A 22316-nucleotide genomic window follows, 5' to 3' on the forward strand; every position below is an offset into this window, starting at 1 on the left:
AGTTACTGCTGGGCCCTCTTCAGGAGAAGCTGTTGTTAGGCCAACATTGGAAAGTGTTACTGGGCGGTCAACAGAAATTGCTGCTAAGCCCTCATAAGGAGAAGCAGCTGTCAGGCTGTCATCAGGGGAAACTGCTGCAAGGCCTTCATCAGGAGTTACTGCCAGGCTCTCATTAGAAGAAGCTGCTGTCAGGCCCTCATCAGTGGAAGTTATTGCCATATCCTCATCAGGAAAAGCTGTTGCCAAGCTGTCATCAAGTAAGATTGTTGCTAGATCTTCATCAGAAAAGACTGTTGCCAGGTCGTCATCAGGTAAAGCTGTTGCCAGGTCCTTACTAGGAAAAATTGTTGTTAGGTCCTTAATGGGAAAAGCTGTTGCCTGGTCCTCATTGTGGAAAACTGTTGCCAGGTCCTTATCAGGAACAGATGTTGCCAGGTCATCATCAGGAGCAGCAGTTGCTGAACCCTCATCAGAAGCTGCTGGGATCTCGTCATGGGTTACCAGACCCTTGTTGTCAGAAGCTGCTAGGCTTTCTTCAGAAGCGGTTGGGTCCTCATCAGAAGCCATTTCCGAGCCTTCATCAGAAATTGCAAGCCCTTCATTAGAAATTCCTGGATTCACATCGAATGCTGAACTGTCATTATCAGAAGTCGTCTGACCTTCAGTCGATGAAGTATTTGAGCTCTTATGAGATGTGATTGAGGCACCATTTTGAAGCATCAACACTGGACCATCTGGAGTAATGACAGTCTCAACCACAATTTCCTCATTAAAAAAGTTATCATGTAATTCATTAATACCATTGGAATTATTTGTGTTTGACTCTGCCACATCTGGCTGCATCAAAACTTGGTCTTCATTTCTAGTTTCCTCATTCATGTCTACTTCATCTACCATAGCATCACTTAGACTAGGGGGACTATAGGTTGTAAATTGTACCAGTGGTTCATCCACATCAGAAAAAATAAGTGAATCCTGGTCATTGTCTGCAGTAATTCCCAGATGCTGCTGTTGTAGCTGCTGGACTACACGTTGGATTTGGCTGATGACTGCCTCATTACCCTCAGAATAGAGAATGGGAAGGACTTCTGCTACACTCTCTGTCACCATGTTCTCTTCCTGCCCAGTGGCTTTTGTTGGGCTTTGGTCACTTGACTCCACTTTTGTGGTGGTAATATAATCTTGGTTGTCACTGTTGGTTTTCAATGTACTGTATGACTGGACTAGTGGGAGGGGATTGATGATATAATTTTGACTATCTCTCAGATCAGCCCCTGACTGCACTTCTTGCACTGTTTTTGATACAAGACTGATGATATCAGAGAAAGCTTCATGAACATCCTTTTCATCAGGGATGGCTTGTATAGGTGGGCTGTGGTTCCCCAATTCATGAATTTCTGCACTTCGCTTATTAATATGGAGGTCACGTTGGTGGCGGTAAGAGAGCGGCTGGTCTGGTTCTACAGTGGAGAATGTACGGCTGCAAGATTCATCTGTGTTTTGTGATCTGAAATGCAAATTTTATTCCTAAAGATTTATTAAAGTTAGGTGTAAGTGTATATTTCCAAGACTTTTAGTAAGTGTATTGTTTTCTGGTTTAACACTGGAAATGTTTAAGTCAGCTGAAGTCACCAAAGACATGCATGCCAAATTTGTGGTGCTCTGTTGATAAGGATTAAGTGATTACTTTTGTATTTGCTTCATCATCTATGATTTTTAATATTTTATGCATCCTTTAACAGAGTTTATTGTATTTCATACATCCTTTAACATCCCTGCACTTGTATATCATTACTACAGCCTCAGAGAACATGAGAATGTGGTGATAAGGTGAAACCATTGATATCGATAACATCATTACACCACTTTTCTAACCTGGCCAGTCTACTGAAGCATATGTCATAGTTGAGGTCATCCCTGAAATCCACCATAGTTGAGGGACCTCACTTGAGAGAATGCTTCTCGATGGTACTGAAGACATCCCAGTGGAGCTGTCAGGAAAATATACACAATAGCTTATGCATTGTACATCTACAGTAGGCCTCTAATGTTTATACTTGCACTTGCTGAGAAGTCCCAAGTCCTACAATGTATATGCTATCATCTGATACACACTTTCTAATGGTAATATCATGAAGTCTCTTCTATCCAAATTATTCTTATATAGGGCCACTCTTTGAATTTTGAGGCAGTGTACACTAAACAGGACATCTGGCTAATTCTCTTACAGCTATCCAATATATCCAATTGAATATACCAAATTGTCCGAGTTATGAAAATGGGAAGTGTACTAATTTCATTTTCACCAGATTGCTAGGCTGACTCGATGTAATGTTTGTCAGTTGCTGGCCTCCCAGTCAACCTTCACTCATTTTCCTCCTCATACTTTTTTTTTCTTAATTTTCTTCCAGTGTCTTTCCTCTTCTGAGCAAGCTCTTGATGTGTTCAATCCATTTTGTCATGGAATGCCCTGCTGGATATCCTTGTTCAAGGGTGCAGTTCAAATACTTCTTGGCATATATTGTGCCTTTCATTCTTTGTACATGGCCATATCACTTTAGTTTCTTCTTTTCAGTTATTTTTAATACAGATCTTGATGTTTCTCATCAAATCCATCCTTGTAACTTCTCTGTTTACCATCAGTGCTTTCATTTCAGCAGCCTGGATCTGTGAACTCGTTTTGGTATATTTAGAATGGTGGTATATATTACTGTTTTGAATTTCATATGTACATTTTCCATAAAAAGTACAGCAAAACTGATGTTTGCATTGTATTTAATAATTTTGCTGTTTACTTTCTTTTGATGTGGTATACCAGGGTTGATGTGCAGTCAATGGACTGAACCAGGGCATGTGAAGCATCTGGGGTAAACCATGGAAAGGTCTGTGGGGCCTGGATGTGGATAGGGAGCTGTGGTTTTGGCGCATTACACATAACGGTTTGAGACTGAGTGTGAATGAATGGGGCCTTTCTGTCTGTTTTCCTGGCACTGCCTTGCTGAAGCAGGGGATAGTTATGCAATTTTACGTCAGCAAATCACACCTCTGCTAGAGGTCGCTTTCCCATGAGATACGCTTTGCTGCTTAACGCCACCAGTTGCTGTGCTTCCTTCGCACCGTCCAGACGGTTTTCTGCAGCTGCGAGCTTGGCAGCCTTCTTCCCGTGATCCCTCTGGAGTGGAAAGGCTTTGCTACAGCCTGTGACCCAGTTTGGGGCTGGCTGCAACACCACCCGTGATCCGTTTAGGAGCAGGGGAGGGAAGTGCGTTGTTGATGCACTTGTGGAGTTGATGACTCTCACACTGACCTGCACCGCCACCTTGCTATCCCTGCCGCCATGTCGGATGTGCCGGGCAGTTCCACCAGCATACGGAGGTCGAGTAAGGAGGGCGATTCTGAACATGCCAGGCATGTGAGGAAAGGCCCCTCGCATAGGACTAGCTCCAGGAGCAGCCCTTCTCAGCGGGAGGCTCTTCAGGGCAGTAACAATAGGCCCATGGTCACGTCACTGGTGATTAATTGTATGGGAGGTTATTGATTGAGAGGGTGAATACATGTACTGAGCATCAGATTGGGGAAGAGCACTGTGGTTTCAGAAGTGGTAGAGGATGTGTGGTTCAGGTGTTTTCTGTGAAGAATGTACATGAGAAATACTTAGAAAAGCAAATGGATTTGTATGTAGCACTTATGGATCTGGAGAAGGCATATGATAGAGTTGGTAGAGATACCCTGTGGAAGGTACTAAGAATATTGCAAGTTGCTAGAGGCACTGAAAAGTTTTTATCGAGGATGTAAGGCATGTGTACGAGTAGGAAGAGAAGAAAGTGATTGGTTCTCAGTGAATGTAGGTTTATGGCAGGGGTGTGTGATGTCTCCATGGTTGTTTAATTTGTTTATGGATGGGGTAGTTAGGGAGGTGAATGCAAGAGTTTTGGAAAGAGGGGTAAGTATACTGTCTGTTGTGGATGAGAGAGCTTGGGAAGTGAGTCAGTTGTTGTTCGCTGACGATACAGCACTGGTGGCTGATTCATGTGAGAAACTTCAGAAGCTGGTGACTGAGTTTGGTAAAGTGTGTGTAAGAAGAAAGTTGAGAGTAAATGTGAATAAGAACAAGGTTGTTAGGTACAGTAGGGTTAAGGGTCAAGTCAATTGGGAGGTAAGTTTGAATGGAGAAAAACTGGAGGAAGTGAAGTGTTTTAGATATCTGGGAGTGGATTTGGCAGCGGATGGAACCATGGAAGCAGAAGTGAATCATAGGGTGGGGGAGGGGGCGAAAATTCTGGGAGCCTTGAAGAATGTTTGGAAGTCGAGAACATTATCTCGGAAAGCAAAAATGGGTATGTTTGAAGGAATAGTGGTTCCAACAATGTTGTATGGTTGGGAGGCGTGGGCTATGGATAGAGTTGTGCGCAGGAGGATGGATGTGCTGGAAATGAGATGTTTGAGGACAATATGTGGTGTGAGGTGGTTTGATCGAGTAAGTAATGTAAGGGTAAGAGAGATGTGTGGAAATAAAAAGAGTGTGGTTGAGAGAGCAGAAGAGGGTGTTTTGAAATGGTTTGGTCACATGGAGAGAATGAGTGAGGAAAGATTGACCAAGAGGATATATGTGTCAGAGGTGGAGGGAACGAGAAGTGGGAGACCAAATTGGAGGTAGAAAGATGGAGTGAAAAAGATTTTGAGTGATCAGGGCCTGAACATGCAGGAGGGTGAAAGGCGGGCAAGGAATAGAGTGAATTGGAACGATGTGGTATACCGGGGTCGACGTGCTGTCAATGGATTGAACCAGGGCATGTGAAGCATCTGGGGTAAACCATGGAAAGTTGTGTGGGGCCTGGATGTGGAAAGGGAGCTGTGGTTTCGGTGCATTATTACATGACAGCTAGAGACTGAGTGTGAACAAATGGGGCCTTTGTTGTCTTTTCCTAGCGCTACCTCGCACACATGAAGGAGGAGGGGGTTGTTATTCCATGTGTGGTGAGGTGGCAATGGGAACAAATAAAGGCAGACAGTATGAATTGTGTACATGTGTATATATGTATATGTCTGTGTGTATATATATGTGTACATTGAGATGTATAGGTATGTATATTTGCATGTGTGGACGTGTATGTATATACATGTGTATGTGGGCGGGTTGGGCCATTCTTTCGTCTGTTTCCTTGCGCTACCTCGCTAACGCAGGAGACAGCGACAAAGCAAAATAGATAAATAAATAAATATAAATAGGATGCTCATTTGCATTTTTTTTCTGCATGATTTTTATGCTAGTATTTTGGCAATTATGCATTTTCCAGAAGAAATTGTTTTATGCAGTAACATACCTCAGTTGCAACATTACTTAGTTAAGATTCATGTTACAAGATTGACATTACATTATTAAAAGTAGATACCACCAGATTCATCCAGTTACTGAACTGAGTCAATTCGGACTCATGAGCAGGGAATCATCTGTAATGGTATATTAACAATAGTGGAGGCTGTTACACAGGTCACAGTTGTCAACGACAACTTTGACAGAGCCCAGAACTGCGAATCATCTATACTTAACCACAAGGTTTCTGTGTCTCAAGTTATCAAATTTCTGTTGTTACATACTGCAACGTCTATAAACCTCAGTAAAAATCTATTATTTTAACGTTATTATTTTAGATTTTTGTCCAGAAGGTAATTGGACTTTCAAGCACAATTCTCTTTAGACATCTTCCTATACTGTGTCCATTCAGAATGTGTGATGACTGTTATTAAGTTCAATCTTTTTGAAGTTCAGAAATTTATAAGTTTAACCCAGTACTTCTTTCATGCACTTAAAAGGAACAAAGAGTCCTGATGTAACCCAAGAAAATTGCTTGAAAAATTCACAGAAACAAATTTGCAAGCAGTGGCAGTCATTTTCCTGAAACTCTTCAGAGTTACATAACACTTACCAGTTTGATTACAATTTTTTTCTATTTTTTTGTTTTATACATATTTTGGGCACTGTGGAATAAGCAAAGCTGAATGACTTTTGTAATTCTTGAGAAATAGTTTATATACTGAATGTGTTGGAGATGATTTTAGGCATGCACATTACAGAATGAATTGGAATGATAAGGTATGCGGGGCAATGAGCTGTCAGTGGACAGAACCAGAGGAAACCACGTAAAGTTCTGTGAGGCTAGTAATAGATAGAAGGTTCAGGTTTTGGTGTATTCCACTTAACAAGTTGATGGTGAATGAGGCTTTTTTTTAGTCTGTTCTTGGTGCTACCTCACTGTGGTGGGAAATTTTGAACTAGCATGAAAAAATATGCATATTGCTGGACCCTTCCTGCTTGAGGTTACATTGCAAGTGATGAGTCACCTTTGGTGAGATGCATCACTAGTTGATGAAATAGCTTAATCACACCAAAAAATGTTTTGCTTCGGAGTTCATTCTCTGAGGAGGTCTTTGGTGAGACTACCCTTCCAGTGACACAGCCTTGCATAAGGTGACTTTTCACTTGAATTGTAACCTCAAGCAGGGGGAGCCAGATAATGCCTATTTACATATGTATGCCAATCATGCTGTCAGCCTTAAAGTGGACTTTGTTTTTAAAGACCATGACTTATGGAAAGATAATGCCATCTGAATCAAGGTGGGCTGTAAGCTGCTATGACTAACCAATATGCTTTGGGAAGTAAAATCCTACAGAGGATAGTAATTCACACAAATTAAAAGTTTTAAGGTGTTTATTTAAGCTTTGCCATTTCTTTAATGTTGCAATGTAACTGGTTTCCAGGATTTTTGTAAATAAATGATTTTTCCTGTTTGGCTTCTATGATTATTGTTAATGAATTAATTTTCTTTAGCTTTGTTATTTGTTATTTGTTAACATTATGTGTACTGTGACTTTTTGTAATCTAAATAAATATTTTGTAATTGAGCGTGAGGTAGTGAGTCAAATTTAGCAAGCATTGGTGGAGGTGGTGCTGGAGGAGGGACAGAGGGGTGGCCATTTTTGAACAAAAGAAGTATTGTGTTTTTTAAGTGAAACTCTGAATATAGTATGGCGAGTGAGTGGGCCGTAGTAACTCTGGAGATATCGAAAACTGCCGGATTCTTGGCCGTGTTATGGTGCTGAGTACCCACTGGTGTGGAGGCGTGTGGGAAGTCCTTAATATTGTGGCTGTTTGGCTGGTGCCAGAAACCTGGTCCTATTATGTGCAGCCAAGGGCAGTCAGATTCACCAAAGCATCCATGATGTGGAGAGTGTAGCACCAGAACTGGTTTAGGTGTTCTATGGCAACTTGACATTCTCCTACCCTGAATAATTGCAGAAATATCTAACTAGATATACCCTAAGTGTAACCTCAGAATGTAATCCTGACTGTAACCCAAACTGACCCCAGCCCACCTAACCTAGAGTAACTTAAATCAGCCAAATGTTACTGTTCCCCTATCTTAATCTTAGTTGCTTCATAAAAACCAAACCAAACAAAGAAAATGTTACCAATAAGCTGTTTACGAATTTATGTTTATCTTGAAGCAAATTCTTGATTAGTTCCTGTTTAATTAGGGAAAATATTTCCAAAACTTTTTTATATATCTGGTTTGGTCACATGGAAAGATCGATTGAGGAAAGATTGACAAAGAGGATATATGTGTCAGAGGTGGAGATGGAAGGATGGAGTGAAAAAGATTTTGAGCGATCAAAGCCTGAACATACAGGAGGGTGAAAGGCACGCAATGAAGAGAGTTAATTGTATACTGGGGTCTACGTGCTGTCACTGGATTGAACCAGAGCATGTGAAGCGTCTGGGGTAAACCATGGAAAGTTTTGTAGGGCCTGGATGTGGAAAGGGAGCTGTGGTTTTGATGCATTACTAATGACAGCTAGAGACTGAGTGTGAACAGATGTGGCCTTCGTTGTCTTTTCCTTGCACTACCTTGCGTGCACGCAGGGGGAAGGGGGGGTGTCATTTCATGTGTGGTGGGTTGGCGACAGGAATGGATGAAGGCCGCAAGTATGAATATGTACGTGTATATATGTAGATAATGAAATGTATAGGTATGTATATGAGCGTGTGTGGGCGTTTATGTATATACATGTGTAAGTGGGTGGGTTGGGCCATTCTTTCATCTGTTTCCTTGCGCTACCTTGCTTATGCAGGAGACAGTGACTAAGTGTAATGATAATATGATAAAATTCCTTAAAATACAAAAATTCATTTTGATGCCAAGGTTGATACGTAGATTAGGTGTTCCCAAATTAGTGTGTATATCAGACCCAAGTGTCATTCTGAATTACTTTGGTTTAATCTGCATTCATATTTCAGAGTTGAACAGCAGTTGTATTTCAGAGTTTTTGAATTATAGATATATTACTGATCTTTCAGATATGGTTTTCCAGCTTTTGATTGTTATATTTATGTAAACTATGTAAATGATTACTTAACATTTGAAAATTATTTATAGTAATTACCCAAAATTCTTTCTTGTCCATGCTTGTGACAAGTGTAATGTAGACTATGGAACAGAGTGGTCTTTACATAAGATGAAATGCTGGGATTGGATACCATTATGAAGCAAATACCACAGAAAATCTGAAATAACTGTGATTCATTACTGCCTTCAAATCTGAAATAGAGCACAAGAAAATGAGTGATAGCATTTACAGGCCATACATGTTGAACCCACATAGGTTTGAATCCAGGATGTGATAGTCAGTCTATATAGGTTTGAATCCAGGATGTGATAGTCCGTCTATAGTCAACACAAGCTGTTCATCTTCCATTGTGGGTTGGTCAGTAAAATGGGACTAGGCTTAGGCTAGGGTACATGTACATATAGTGTAACCAAGGTGGCTCTGATTAGGGCTCTCAGTTGCCCGTGCTGTCTCAGTTGAAAAAAGCTAAAGAGATTATCGGGAAAAGTTTAAACGAATGGTACTCAGTTAGATTGGATCAGGAGAATTATATCATGATTAAATATATCAGGAAAGGTTGGTGACAGCTGTGTAGTGAGCCAGGACTTCAGTGGTAGTCAGGTTGCACTCCTCTGACCCAGTTAGCTGCCTTTTCTTTCTGACTCACCCACACATGGGCAATTGGCACTCTGTCCACAAACACACAATCTCTCCATGTCATACATAACACTTGACAAAACTTAATTCACACAGCTCATTCTTTGTAGCTCATAGATATTTCCACAATGAACTCTTATGTGCTATCCCTCTAGTTTGGCAAAAGGGGAGGAGCAGTAAATAAAAGTAGTTGGTAGGAACACTTAAGCTGAAGCTTTAGGTAGGTGGCGTCAATAGGAATATTAGTAAGGAGCCTCTCCAAACACTGTGCAAACACTCTCCAAACTGTGCTAGAGTTGCCCTCTGCCTGTTGCATGTTAAGAGTGGGGCACTAAAGGCTAAGAAGTAATGCTGGAGTTCACTAGTTCTGGAGACTTGCCATGGCCAACACTTCCTTGAGGGAGTTCCAGTTGGAACAGGTGTCAGAGATGTAAATAGACAGATACATTAGATATGTCAGCACTGGTCAACCAGGCATGGAAAAAGAAACGTAACTAAGTTAATGATTGAGGAAAAAGTTACTAGGTAGGATGGAACCATCACCACAACAGTAGTTTTTTTTAGTATTAGGAATATTGTTAATCATAACAGTATGTTTTTTGGTATGAGTAATATTGCAGATTCCATGTGCTTGACCTTCAAACATACTAGGTTTTATTAGATATATATAATCCAGATTGGCATGTTATTTCTTGCATCATCAAGATTTTTCCTGATGATTGTCATTATAAGCTAGTGAGAACCTAATAGTTTACGTAATCAGAATTGGATTGCAACACATTGGACTTAAAGAACCAGTTTGCACTCATATGAAACTGACAATTGTATGTGACAAATTTATGAGAATTGATTTTGCCTTTTAGTAACTGATTTATTACGTTTTTAGACATTTAGTCCATAAGAAATACAAGGAATTTTGTTTTATTGACTCTAGTAGACATTTGATTTAAGCAATACATGCAGATAGATAAAAGGAGAGGCAGAGTGAGAAAGAGACATAAATGTTATATTGTATATAGATAGAATTAGTTTGTTTTTGATACAGAAAAGACAGAACAGTTGCATTTTGTTCAGATGAGCACCAATAACTGCAGGAGAAATAACGAGAAAGGAGAAATATGAGACCAATCAGAGGGAAATTAAGTGAAAATGTTTACTTTGTGAAATATCTTTTCTTCTCTGATGTTAGAATACCGATAACTTATGTGTCCATTGAATACACATGGAAGCCGATTTGAACGTATCTTAAAGCAGATAGGAGATAATAAGCGAGGAATTAATATGGAGCACATCTCCGTTAGTATTTGTTACTGTAGTTCGCTCACATGGCTTCATAAGCAACGTAATTCTATATCTTAGATGACATCAAGATGACCTAAACCTAACAGGGCTTCCCCAACGAGAATGTTCATGAACTCGCAAATGTCTCTAGATGAAAGGAATGTCGCGCCTGTTACTTTAGACTGGACAATGTCATATTCTAGTTGTTGAAGTGGCTGTTTAATTTTCAATTAACGTTAAGATTGCGGTATAATATGTTTATTCGGGTAAAATGACTGCTTTTGTATGTAAAAGTAAGTAAAAAATTGTAGCTTCACGGTTGTCCAAACCAAAATTTGAGTATCTTTATATCTGTTGCAAATATCATGTTAAAGATGAAACAACCGAACCGCTCATTATGACCTATTAAAACGACTCGGATTGCTTCACCCCGCTCAACTCGGCTTTGAACCGTGAATGAACTCAAGAAATATCTCGGGTTTATTTTTTATCATTATCTGATGGATCAGCTTGTTACATTTTATATACATATTCTCTGTCTTTATATTCGAGGAGATTTTATTGAGTTTGTTCTGGAAATAATGAGAAAGACTTGGTAAAAACTCAATATTCGTTTGAAGGTTTGTGTTCGAAGCCGCTTCGAATCCACACCATACCGAGGTTTCGAGAACGAGTCCTTACGATTTGCAACCTCTTTGACCATCGGCTCCGTGAGGGTAAGTTGTCCAGTCCTCTTGGGTTTCATGATATGCATTATTTCCCTACTTGATATAGGGAGGAATTGAAATTTGACGCCATTAATCGACGGTTTCATATATATATTAAACTATGGCAGATTTGAAAACCTATTAATAATGTCCTTAATGGCGAATTGTGACGTTATTTCGTCTTGGTACATAGTGGCAGATTGGAAGTTGGTCTGGGGTCTTTAACATTATTTTGACACATTAGTTAAATGTGTAGGTTAGCTTTGACCAACAGCTTGAATGTTTCATTTATTCCATAATTGTGTAGTTTTTACAGAATTGCTGCAAGTTATGATTTGTAGAATGTTTTACAGCCATTAGATAAAGCATTAAGGGATATGTTTGCCAGGGAAAATGGAGGGTGATTGGATGTGATGTACATTTGGTATAAATTTATCTAAACTTTTAGTGGCCTTGGTCAGCAAATAGTTTAGTATTTTTATAATTTACATTTATCTGCCCCTTAGGATCGTTTTAAGCCTCGTAAATCTTTTGTCATTAACATTGATTATTTTACATAATTATTTACCGATCGCGGAAATCAGATCCAACATGGCGTCGGTTGATATAAACAACAACAGTAGTTCTGTTTTTGCGAATTGATTGAGTGGTTGACTTTATTCAGGTGCCCATTGAAACCCATGTAGATGGATTGAGGCATATACAGCGAGTAAATTAGGTAATTTACCACTTAAGTTCTTCATGACTTCGTTTTCAATATTAAGCTATTCTCCTGTGGTAATGGTTTAAGAATTTAATCTCTCATAATTGTGTAGTTTGCTGTTAAACCATCAGTTATGTCCTGACTATGATTGTCAAGTGACATTAGGCGAAACTAAATAGTCTGTTGACAAAATTTCATTCTCAGTGATGAATTTGTTACTCCAAAGGAGCCCCATTATTTCCGTGCTACTGGAAATAGTGCAGCTGTGAAGCTACAGGAGCCAGAAAGGGGTTTTGGTTAATGGTAATGGAGCATCGAGGAATGTATGGGATAAGATTTCACTATCTGGGAGGGTAAGAATGGTTGTCTTAATGGTAATGGAGCATCGAGGAATGTATGGGACAAGATTTCACTATCTGGGAGGGTAAAAATGGTTAAGTTACAGTAATTCCAATGATGTATGGATGAGACGTTTCATTTATCACCCATATTTCTATTAAAGGAAATATGCAGTTAATTTATTGTACAGTTAAGTAGGTTGCTTGTGGTTTGGCATACAGAGCTGCGGAAGATGTAATTTCTAGCATATGCACAAGAGAGAACATGTTAATTAATCTGCTTATCCTATGTACAGTTTAGGAAGTGTACCCAATTTTCTTTTGTACTCACGGGTATGTCAGTATTTTTGGTTTTGTGGTAACTAGTTGATAAATATATTGAGAATTATAATTGATTTTAAAGGAGAAACTGCTTACGTTGGCAATGTTGAGAATATCTGCATTTAACAGATGACGTTGGTTTTTAATACGAGACTATTCACTTTCATTTTGCAGGAGCAGGAGGACAAATGCAGTCGCAAGGGTCATCCACTTGATCTTCCAAACCATCATCGAGATCATTAGAAGATATCCTCTCCGAGTGTTCCTGATACGTGCTGAGGATGTTTCGTGTCTGGTGATTTTTTGACATGACCCAATTTGACAGAGTGACTGACATGACTTGACAACTTTGTTTTATTGGTTTAGAAATGGTATTATGCATATGTTACTGTTAACTTTACTAATATTGCATGCATATTTTAGCATATGTTGTAGTGGATGTAGTAATACACTGTATATAGTAACATATCTGATAATTCGTTTGAGGAAGTAGCAAGGGATAAAAATATCGTAGTAGACTACAATTATTGCAACTCTTTGCGTAAGCAGCTGCAGTTCTTTGCATCTTCCCCACCACACACATACCACACACACGCACCACACCACACACCACACACTTGCATTGTTTTGTTTTTTCCTTTCTTCAACAATATCTGTTTCTGAATTTTTATTTTTTCCAGGCCTGTTGTATGATGTTATGTCAACATTCAAGGTCACAAGTCAGTTGTATATAACTGACAGGAATGGCTGCTGTTTAGTAAGTACTAATATACCATATTGTCATTTATTTACCAAATGATTACCTATACCTTGGAGAGGGATGGTTTTATATCTTTCTGGTCAGCACCAAGTAGGATTTAAAGATCTGATAGGCATAGTTGTATTATGATAATCATGAAAGCATATACTAGTAATGAAAGTTTCTGAGTTGACACATGTATCCTATGTCAACCTCTCAATTATTATTTTTTACAGTCCTGTTGTATGATGTAGTGAGAAGGCATTCAAGAAAACGGAAGTCCCTGCTTTGTATATAATTGACAGGAATGGCTGCTCTCGAGTAAGTTATTATACCATACCACCATATATTTACCTAATAATTACCTATACCTTGGAGAGGGATTGTTCTCATCATTCTAGTCAGCACAATAAAATTTAAAGATAGGCATAATTGTATTATGATAATGAAAACGTGGAAGTTTGCAGTTTTCATGTTAACTGAGATGACAGTAGGAGTTATGTACTAGAGCATTTGTTGTACATCTGAAATTGGGTAAGATTCACCTGAGATATCTCTTGTGTATATGACCATTCCTTTAGAATGGTCAATATCTGGGTTATTAGATAAACTCGGGCACTACAAGAAAATCGGTTTCTTTTTATATTTACCATTTTGCGTGTTAGCGAAATAGCACCAGGAACATATGAAGTAAGGTTGCGTTTATTCTCATCCAATCTTTATCTGTTGCATGAAATATGCCAAAACCACATGTATCATCTGTTAACCTCATTTATTTTTTACAGTCCTGTTGTATGATTTAGTGAGAAGGCATCATTCAAGAAAATAGAAGTCCCTGCTATTGTATATAATTGATAGGAATGGCTGCTTTCAAGTAAGTTCTTATACCATACCACCATATATTTGCCTAATTACCTATACCTTGGAGAGGAATGGTTTTATATATTTCTGGTCGGCATCAAGTAAGATTTAAAGATCTGATAGGCATAGTTGTATTAGGATAATCATATAAGCATATACTAGTAGTGGAAGTTTCTGAATTAACAAAATTGATTTTATCTACTAGAGCATTTGTTAATTCTGAAAATTGGTAGATTCTCGTGATATCTTGTGTACATAACTGTTCCTTTTAAGTGGTCAGTATGTGTTATTTGGCAAATTTAGGCACTACAACAAGGAAAAACTTGCTTATTATTTTCTGTTTGCTGTATCTCGTGTTAGTGAGTCAGCATCAGGAACAAACTAAGAGAGGCCACATTCACTTGCATACATGTATATTCTTTAGCTTTTGCATGAAATGCACCAAAACTGCAGCCCCCTATCCAAAGCCAGGCCCCACAGACCTTTCCAAGGTTACCTCCAGCTGCCTCACATTCTGATTCAGTCACTTAACTGCACTTCTACCCCTGTATTCCATATTCCAGTTCATTGTTTAATGCACGCCTTTCATCCTCCTGTATGTTCAGGCCTTGACCACAATAATCTTTCTCATCCCATTTTTCCATCTTGTTTGGTCTTTCCCTTGTCCATGTCCCCTACAATTCCTACACACATCCTGTCATTCTCCAAATTAATATTTTCTTTGTTTCCATGGGTCCATTTGTTACCATGTCCACTCCAAGTTATCTGAAATACTTCACTCCTCCAAATTTTCTCCATTCAGATTCACACCTCAACAATCTCTGTCCCTAACCTAGCTAAACCTAATAACCTTACTCTTATTCACATTTACTATTTCTCTTTTAATAAACACTTCTGAACTCTTTCAACAACAAGCGCAGTTTCAAATTGCAATCTGCTCCCAGTGCTTTGTCATCACCAAACATATGACTTGCTTCCCAGGTCCTCGCTTGCTACAGACTGCATACATGCCCCTCTCTCAAAGACCCTTGCATTTACCTCCCTCAATACTTCATCCATAGGTGAATTTAACAGCCATGATAACATTACATAACATTATCGACCCCTGTCATAAACAATCCTTCAACTGGAACAGTTCTTTCATCTCTCCCTACTCTTGCATGAGCCTTACAACCTTCATTAGAACTTTCCACTGCTTACAGCAACTTTCCTCTTGGACTAGTTTGTAAGAACTTATGCAAGGCATCTCTATTAGCCCCATCATATTCTTCCCTAGATCCGTAAATGCTATATACAAATTCTCGTTTCTCCAATTGTTTCTTTCACACACATCCTTTAAAGCAAACACCAGATTCATTCATTCTCTGCCTCTTATGAAATCATTTTGTTCATCCTTCCTCTGCTGCTCTGTACTTGCCTTCACCCTCTCTGTCACCACTTACAAACAAACTGCCAGGTACAATTGACAAACATCTTGTACCTCTGAATTTGGAAAACTCAACATTGTCTCCTTGATGTACAGTGGCATTATACAAGCATTCCACTAACCCTCAGGTCTTCCTCTTGATCCATCCATACATTGAAAATCCTAATGAACCAAATTACAGCAGTCATCCCTATATGAAATTCAAATGCAATGCCATCGTCTCCAGATGATAAGCCACATTTCATCTTGTGCAAGACTTGCATACTAGTTTCACCAAACTCCTTTCCATGACAATGACGTACTGCATACTTCCTTGACCTGAACTCCTTACATAAGCCACCCTTTCATCAACATCATTTAACCAATCTTTCAAAATACTCATTCCATCTCATCTCATTGCTACCTGTCACCGCTTCATTTTCCCCTTTCACTGAAGTTCTCGTTTGTTTTCTTGTTTTCCTCGTACCATTTGAGCTTCCAAAAACTCTCATTCACCCTGAAGTTTCCTGATAGGTGCTCACCTCAGCCCTCATTTATCTGCAGCCTTTTCACCTTCCTTTCGACCTCTTTCTCTGATACATCTCTCAATCGTTTGTACTTTTTTCCTTGTAAGTGTTTCCCATAAACTTCCCTTTTTGCTTTCACTTGTAACTTCATCTCGCCACTTTTTACCCTTTCTCACCTACCCATCTCCCACCTTGTACTTGCACATGCCAACACTGCTCCCTTAAATACCTCCCAATTCTATCACTCCCCTAGCTTCATTTACTCTTGCCATTTTTGTCAATCTCATGGTATTTCTCACTTATAACTTTTTTGAAATTTTAGGATGTTGGCATTAATTGAGGTTGTCATGTAGTCAGCAAAGATTGGATTACACATCATACTTTTATGAAATTTTGCTTCTGGTAGATAAATTTCCAGATTCATGTTCCTATAGATATGTCTCTCTGACTACCATTCCCCTCAAAACTCTACAAGGGAATGGTGATGGCTAAAGTTTCCACTCGTTTTTTCTTTACATGCTTCCCACAGATACCATTCCACACATTCTTGCCTCATTTTTTCCCTCCAGTACTCCTCTAATCTATTTCTTCAGGTCACTGATGATGATCCTCACACCAACCCCCTTAATTATACTTTCCTTGTAAACTCCTTTAGCTTTTTCTACAAGCCCGAACCACATCAGAGTAATGGCTTTAAAGGGATAGTGTGTGTTTTTCTTTATTATTGTATATCAAATTAGATTATAAATAGCTTTATCATAGATATATATATAAAGGAACTTAATGAAAATATATACTTAAAAGAACTTAACATTGTTGGACCATTTACTCTACAGTATAAACAGTGCTAGGTACCACCATCCATAGTTCTTTTCATAACTGGTGAATCCAGTGCTATTCTTACCATTTGCTGCCTCAGTCTTAACAGGCCATTGGCAGAGGGAACTCTGGTTCAGTGTTTCAGAGGCTCCTGCTTAGTGTTCCTACCAACTACTATTGCTTAATGTGTTTACTTAATATTCCTGCTTAATTTTCCAACCTACTGCTTCTTTTTTTGCAGGGAAAAAATGCAAATGAGTGGGAGAGGTATAAAAGAGAGGCAGGAGGTCAAGAGAAAGGTGCAAGAGGTGAAAAAGAGGGCAAATGAGAGTTGGGGTGAGAGAGTATCATTAAATTTCAGGGAGAATAAAAAGATGTTTTGGAAGGAGGTAAATAAAGTGCGTAAGACAAGGGAGCAAATGGGAACTTCAGTGAAGGGGGCTAATGGGGAGGTGATAACAAGTAGTGGTGATGTGAGGAGATAAAGTGAGTATTTTGAAGGTTTGTTGAATGTGTTTGATGATAGAGTAGCAGATATAGGGTGTTTTGGTCGAGGTGGTGTGCAAAGTGAGAGGGTTAGGGAAAATGATTTGGTAAATAGAGAAGAGGTAGTAAAAGCTTTGCAGAAGATGAAAGCCGGCAAGGCAGCAGGTTTGGATGGTATTGCAGTGGAATCTATGAAAAAAGGGGGTGACTGTATTGTTGACTGGTTGGTAAGGTTATTTAATGTATGTATGATTCATGGTGAGATGCCTGAGGATTGGTGGAATGCTTGCATAGTGCCATTGTACAAAGGCAAAGGGGATAAGAGTGAGTGCTCAAATTACAGAGGTATAAGTTTGTTGAGTATTCCTGGTGAATTATATGGGAGGGTATTGATTGAGAGGGTGAAGGCATGTACAGAGCATCAGATTGGGGAAGAGCAGTGTGGTTTCAGAAGTGGTAGAGGATGTGTGGATCAGGTGTTTGCTTTGAAGAATGTATGTGAGAAATACTTAGAAAAACAAATGGATTTGTATGTAGTATTTATGGATCTGCAGAAGGCGTATGATAGAGTTGATAGAGATGCTCTGTGGAAGGTTTTAAGAATATATGGTGTGGGAGGCAAGTTGTTAGAAGCAGTGAAAAGTTTTTATCGAGGATGTAAGGCATGTGTACGTATAGGAAGAGAGGAAAGTGATTGGTTCTCAGTGAATGTAGGTTTGCGGCAGGGGTGTGTGATGTCTCCATGGTTGTTTAATTTGTTTATGGATGGGGTTGTTAGGGAGGTGAATGCAAGAGTTTTGGAAAGAGGGGCAAGTATGCAGTCTGTTGTGAATGAGAGAGCTTGGGAAGTGAGTCAGTTGTTGTTAGCTGATGATACAGCGCTGGTGGCTGATTCATGTGAGAAACTGCAGAAGCTGGTGACTGAGTTTGGTAAAGTGTGTGAAAGAAGAAAGTTAAGAGTAAATGTGAATAAGAGCAAGGTTATTAGGTACAGTAGGGTTGAGGGTCAAGTCAATTGGGAGGTAAGTTTGAATGGAGAAAAACTGGAGGAAGTAAAGTGTTTTAGATATGTGGGAGTGGATCTGGCAGCGGATGGAACCATGGAAGCGGAAGTGAATCATAGGGTGGGGGAGGGGGCGAAAATTCTTGGAGCCTTGAAGAATGTTTGGAAGTTGAGAACATTTTCTCGGAAAGCAAAAATGGGTATGTTTGAAGGAATAGTGGTTCCAACAATGTTGTATGGTTGCGAGGCGTGGGCTATGGATAGAGTTGTGCGCAGGGGGGTGGATGTGCTGGAAATGAGATGTTTGAGGACAATATGTGGTGTGAGGTGGTTTGATTGAGTAAGTAATGTAAGGGTAAGAGAGATGTGAGGAAATAAAAAGAGCGTGGTTGAGAGAGCAGAAGAGGGTGTTTTGAATTGGTTTGGTCACATGGAAAGAATGAGTGAGGAAAGATTGACAAAGAGGATATATGTGTCAGAGGTGGAGGGAATGAGGAGAAGTGGGAGACCAAATTTTAGGTGGAAAGATGGAGTGAAAAAGATTTTGAGTGATCGGGGCCTGAACATGCAGGAGGGTGAAAGGCGTGCAAGGAATAGAGTGAATTGGAACGATGTGGTATACTGCTTCTGTCTAATGCTTCCAGCTAATGCTCGTATCTCCTACTACTACATAATGTTCATAACTATTTCTAATATCTATTGATCCTACCATTGTGCTAAAAGGCAGGGCTAACTCATAGTGCTTACTGCAGGAAAATAGAGTTGCAAAGAATGAGATGTGTGAGCCAAGTGTTTAGTGTTGTGTGTGACAAGGAGAGATTATATGTTTATGGACATAGTGCTTGCAGTCCACATGTAGGTGAGGCTTGAAGATTTGGAAAATCACAATCTGTGCAATTAGATACGTATAAACTCTTGATTTTGTTTTTGTGTATGTACTGCTGAGGCTGTGTTTTCTGATTTTGATTATATTTGTGAGAACTTAGTTTTGGTAGCTTTTAGCATCTGAAACTATGAAAATATTTGGCGATTAGGTAAGAGATGATGATGTAGCAAGCTCATGTTGGTGTACTTGTTAATGTAAGAATTACAGCATTGGGTGGGTACATATATATGGCAACAAATGATAGGTGCATTATTATATGTGAGTTATAACTTGATAGCAGTAGCAGTGCTCCTTGCACGTAGTTTTATTAAGCTCTTTTCATTGTTGACTTATTTTCCAGGTGTCTTCTGTACGAATGTGGAATGGCCTTAGTGCATGATATGGAGCAGCAGCAGCAGCAAGAAACACACGTGACCACTGCCGACTCGACAGAACTTAGTTGATAATAGAAGTATGTTTGTATATAAGTGCCAGTTTAGTTTATTTACCAGGCTTCCAAATACTTTAGGATTTAGTGATGAGTCATTCTTACAGAATGAGTTTAGGAGGAATAACATTTTTACTTGCATAGAAGCATGGGAGGTGGGTTGATTACAAATGGTAGTGAGTGGTGGGATGAAGAAGTAAGATTATTAGTGAAAGAGAAGAGAGAGGCATTTGGACGATTTTTGCAGGGAAAAAATGCAATTGAGTGGGAGATGTATAAAAGAAAGAGACAGGAGGTCAAGAGAAAGGTGCAAGAGGTGAAAAAGAGGGCAAATGAGAGTTAGGGTGAGAGTGTATCATTAAATTTTAGGGAGAATAAAAAAGATGTTCTGGAAGGAGGTAAATAAAGTGCGTAAGACAAGGGAGCAAATGGGAACTTCAGTGAAGGACGCTAATGGGGAGGTGATAACAAGTAGTGGTGATGCGAGAAGGAGATGGAGTGAGTATTTTGAAGGTTTGTTGAATGTTTGATGATAGAGTGGCAGATATAGGGTGTTTTGGTCGAGGTGGTGTGCAAAGTGAGAGGGTTAGGGAAAATGATTTGGTAAACAGAGAAGAGGTAGTAAAAGCTTTGCGGAAGATGAAAGCCGGCAAGGCAGCAGGTTTGGATGGTATTGCAGTGGAATCTATGAAAAAAGGGGGTGACTGTATTGTTGACTGGTTGGTAAGGTTATTAAATGTATGTATGACCCATGGTGAGGTGCCTGAGGATTGGCGGAATGCGTGCATAGTTCCATTGTACAAAGGCAAAGGGGATAAGAGTGAGTGCTCAAATTACAGAGGTATAAGTTTGTTGAGTATTCCTGGTAAATTATATGGGAGGGTATTGATTGAGAGGGTGAAGGCATGTACAGAGCATCAGATTGGGGAAGAGCAGTGTGGTTTCAGAAGTGGTAGAGGATGTGTGGATCAGGTGTTTGCTTTGAAGAATGTATGTGAGAAATACTTAGAAAAGCAAATGGATTTGTATTTAGCATTTATGGATCTTGAGAAGGCATATGATAGAGTTGATAGAGATACTCTGTGGAAGGTATTAAGAATATATGGTGTGGGAGGCAAGTTGTTAGAAGCGGCGAAAAGTTTTTATCGAGGATGTAAGGCATGTGTATGTGTAGGAAGAGAGGAAAGTGATTGGTTCTCAGTGAATGTAGGTTTGCGGCAGGGGTGTATAATGTCTCCATGGTTGTTTAATTTGTTTATGGATGGGGTTGTTAGGGAGGTGAATGCAAGAGTTTTGGAAAGGGGCAAGTATGAAGTCTGTTGTGGTTGAGAGAGTTTGGGAAGCGAGTCAGTTGTTGTTCGCTGATGATACAGCGCTGGTGGCTGATTCATGTGAAAAACTGCAAAAGCTGGTGACTGAGTTTGGTAAAGTGTGTGAAAGAAGAAAGTTGAGTAAGTGTGAATAAGAGCAAGGTTATTAGGTACAGTAGGGTTGAGGGTCAAATCAATTGGGAGGTAAGTTTGAGTGGAGAAAAACTGGAGGAAGTAAAGTGTTTTAGATATCTGGGAGTGGATCTGGCAGCGGATGGAACCATGGAAGTGTAAGTGAATCAAAGGGTGGGGGAGGGGGCGAAAATCCTGGGAGCCTTGAAGAATGTGTGGAAGTCGAGAACATTATCTTGGAAAGCAAAAATGGGTATGTTTGAAGGAATAGTGGTTCCAACAATGTTGTATGGTTGCGAGGCGTGGGCTATGGATAGAGTTGTGCGCAGGAGGGTGGATGTGCTGGAAATGAGATGTTTGAGGACAATGTGTGGTGTGAGGTGGTTTGATCGAGTAAGTAATGTAAGGGTAAGAGAGATGTGTGGAAAGAAAAAGAGCGTGGTTGAGAGAGCAGAAGAGGGTGTTTTGAAATGGTTTGGGCACATGGAGAGAATGAGTGAGGAAAGATTGACCAAGAGGAAATATGTGTCGGAGGTGGAGGGAACGAGGAGAAGTGGGAGACCAAATTGGAGGTGGAAAGATGGAGTGAAAAAGATTTTGAGTGATCAGGGCCTGAACATGCAGGAGGGTGAAAGGCGGGCAAGGAATAGAGTGAATTGGATCGATGTGGTATACCGGGGTTGACGTGCTGTCAGTGGATTGAATCAGGGCATGTGAAGCGTCTGGGGTAAACCATGGAAAGTTGTGTGGGGCCTGGATGTGGAAAGGGAGCTGTGGTTTCAGGCATTATTGCATGACAGCTAGAGAATGAGTGTAAACGAATGGGGCCTTTGTTGTCTTTTCCTAGCACTACCTCGCACACATGAGGGGGGAGGGGGATGGTATTCCACGTGTGGCGAGGTGGCGATGGGAATGAATAAAGGCAGACAGTGTGAATTGTGTGCATGGGTATATATGTATGTGTCTGTGTGTGTATATATATGTGTACATTGAGATGTATAGGTATGTATATTTGCGTGTGTGGATGTGTATGTATATACATGTGTATGGGGGTGGGTTGGGCCATTTCTTTCGTCTGTTTCCTTGCGCTACCTCGCAAACGCGGGAGACAGCGACAAAGCAAAATATATAAAAATAGAAAATAAGTTCATTAAAAGATAATTTTTGAATGAGGAATAACATTTTTACTTGCATAAAAGTTCATTAAAAGATAATTTTTGAATCATAGTTGTAAATGCGATCGAGAGACTTTCATAGATATGGTCCAGTGTTGCTTATGTTTGAAGATACTTTACATGGTCATCATAGACTCGAGAGAACTTAGTTGA

General features: G+C 39.7%; 1 protein-coding gene across 18 annotated transcripts in view; it reads left to right on the forward strand.

Moving 5' to 3' along the window:
* The window catches only part of LOC139762983 (negative elongation factor D-like), a 275049-nt gene that overhangs the window by 244484 nt on the left and 8249 nt on the right, over positions 1–22316 (forward strand). For 9 of the 18 annotated variants that reach the window (XR_011715931.1, XR_011715932.1, XR_011715936.1 and 6 more), the window contains 4 exons: positions 12568–13150; positions 13369–13453; positions 13918–14006; positions 19460–20426. The exons of 1 other annotated variant lie outside the window; for it this stretch is intronic. Coding sequence is in view for 1 of the 17 variants with exons in the window: in XM_071688475.1 (XP_071544576.1) it covers positions 10945–11023 (79 nt within the window). In the remaining 16 variants the exon portion in view is untranslated. Of the gene's footprint in view, positions 1–10944; positions 11041–12567; positions 13151–13368; positions 13454–13917; positions 14007–19459; positions 20440–22316 lie in introns of those variants that run through there. 8 more of the 18 variants (XR_011715929.1, XR_011715941.1, XR_011715939.1 and 5 more) reach the window with 7 other exon arrangements.

The sequence above is a fragment of the Panulirus ornatus genome, chromosome 45 (assembly GCF_036320965.1).
Source record: "Panulirus ornatus isolate Po-2019 chromosome 45, ASM3632096v1, whole genome shotgun sequence".
Lineage (NCBI taxonomy): Eukaryota > Metazoa > Arthropoda > Malacostraca > Decapoda > Palinuridae > Panulirus > Panulirus ornatus.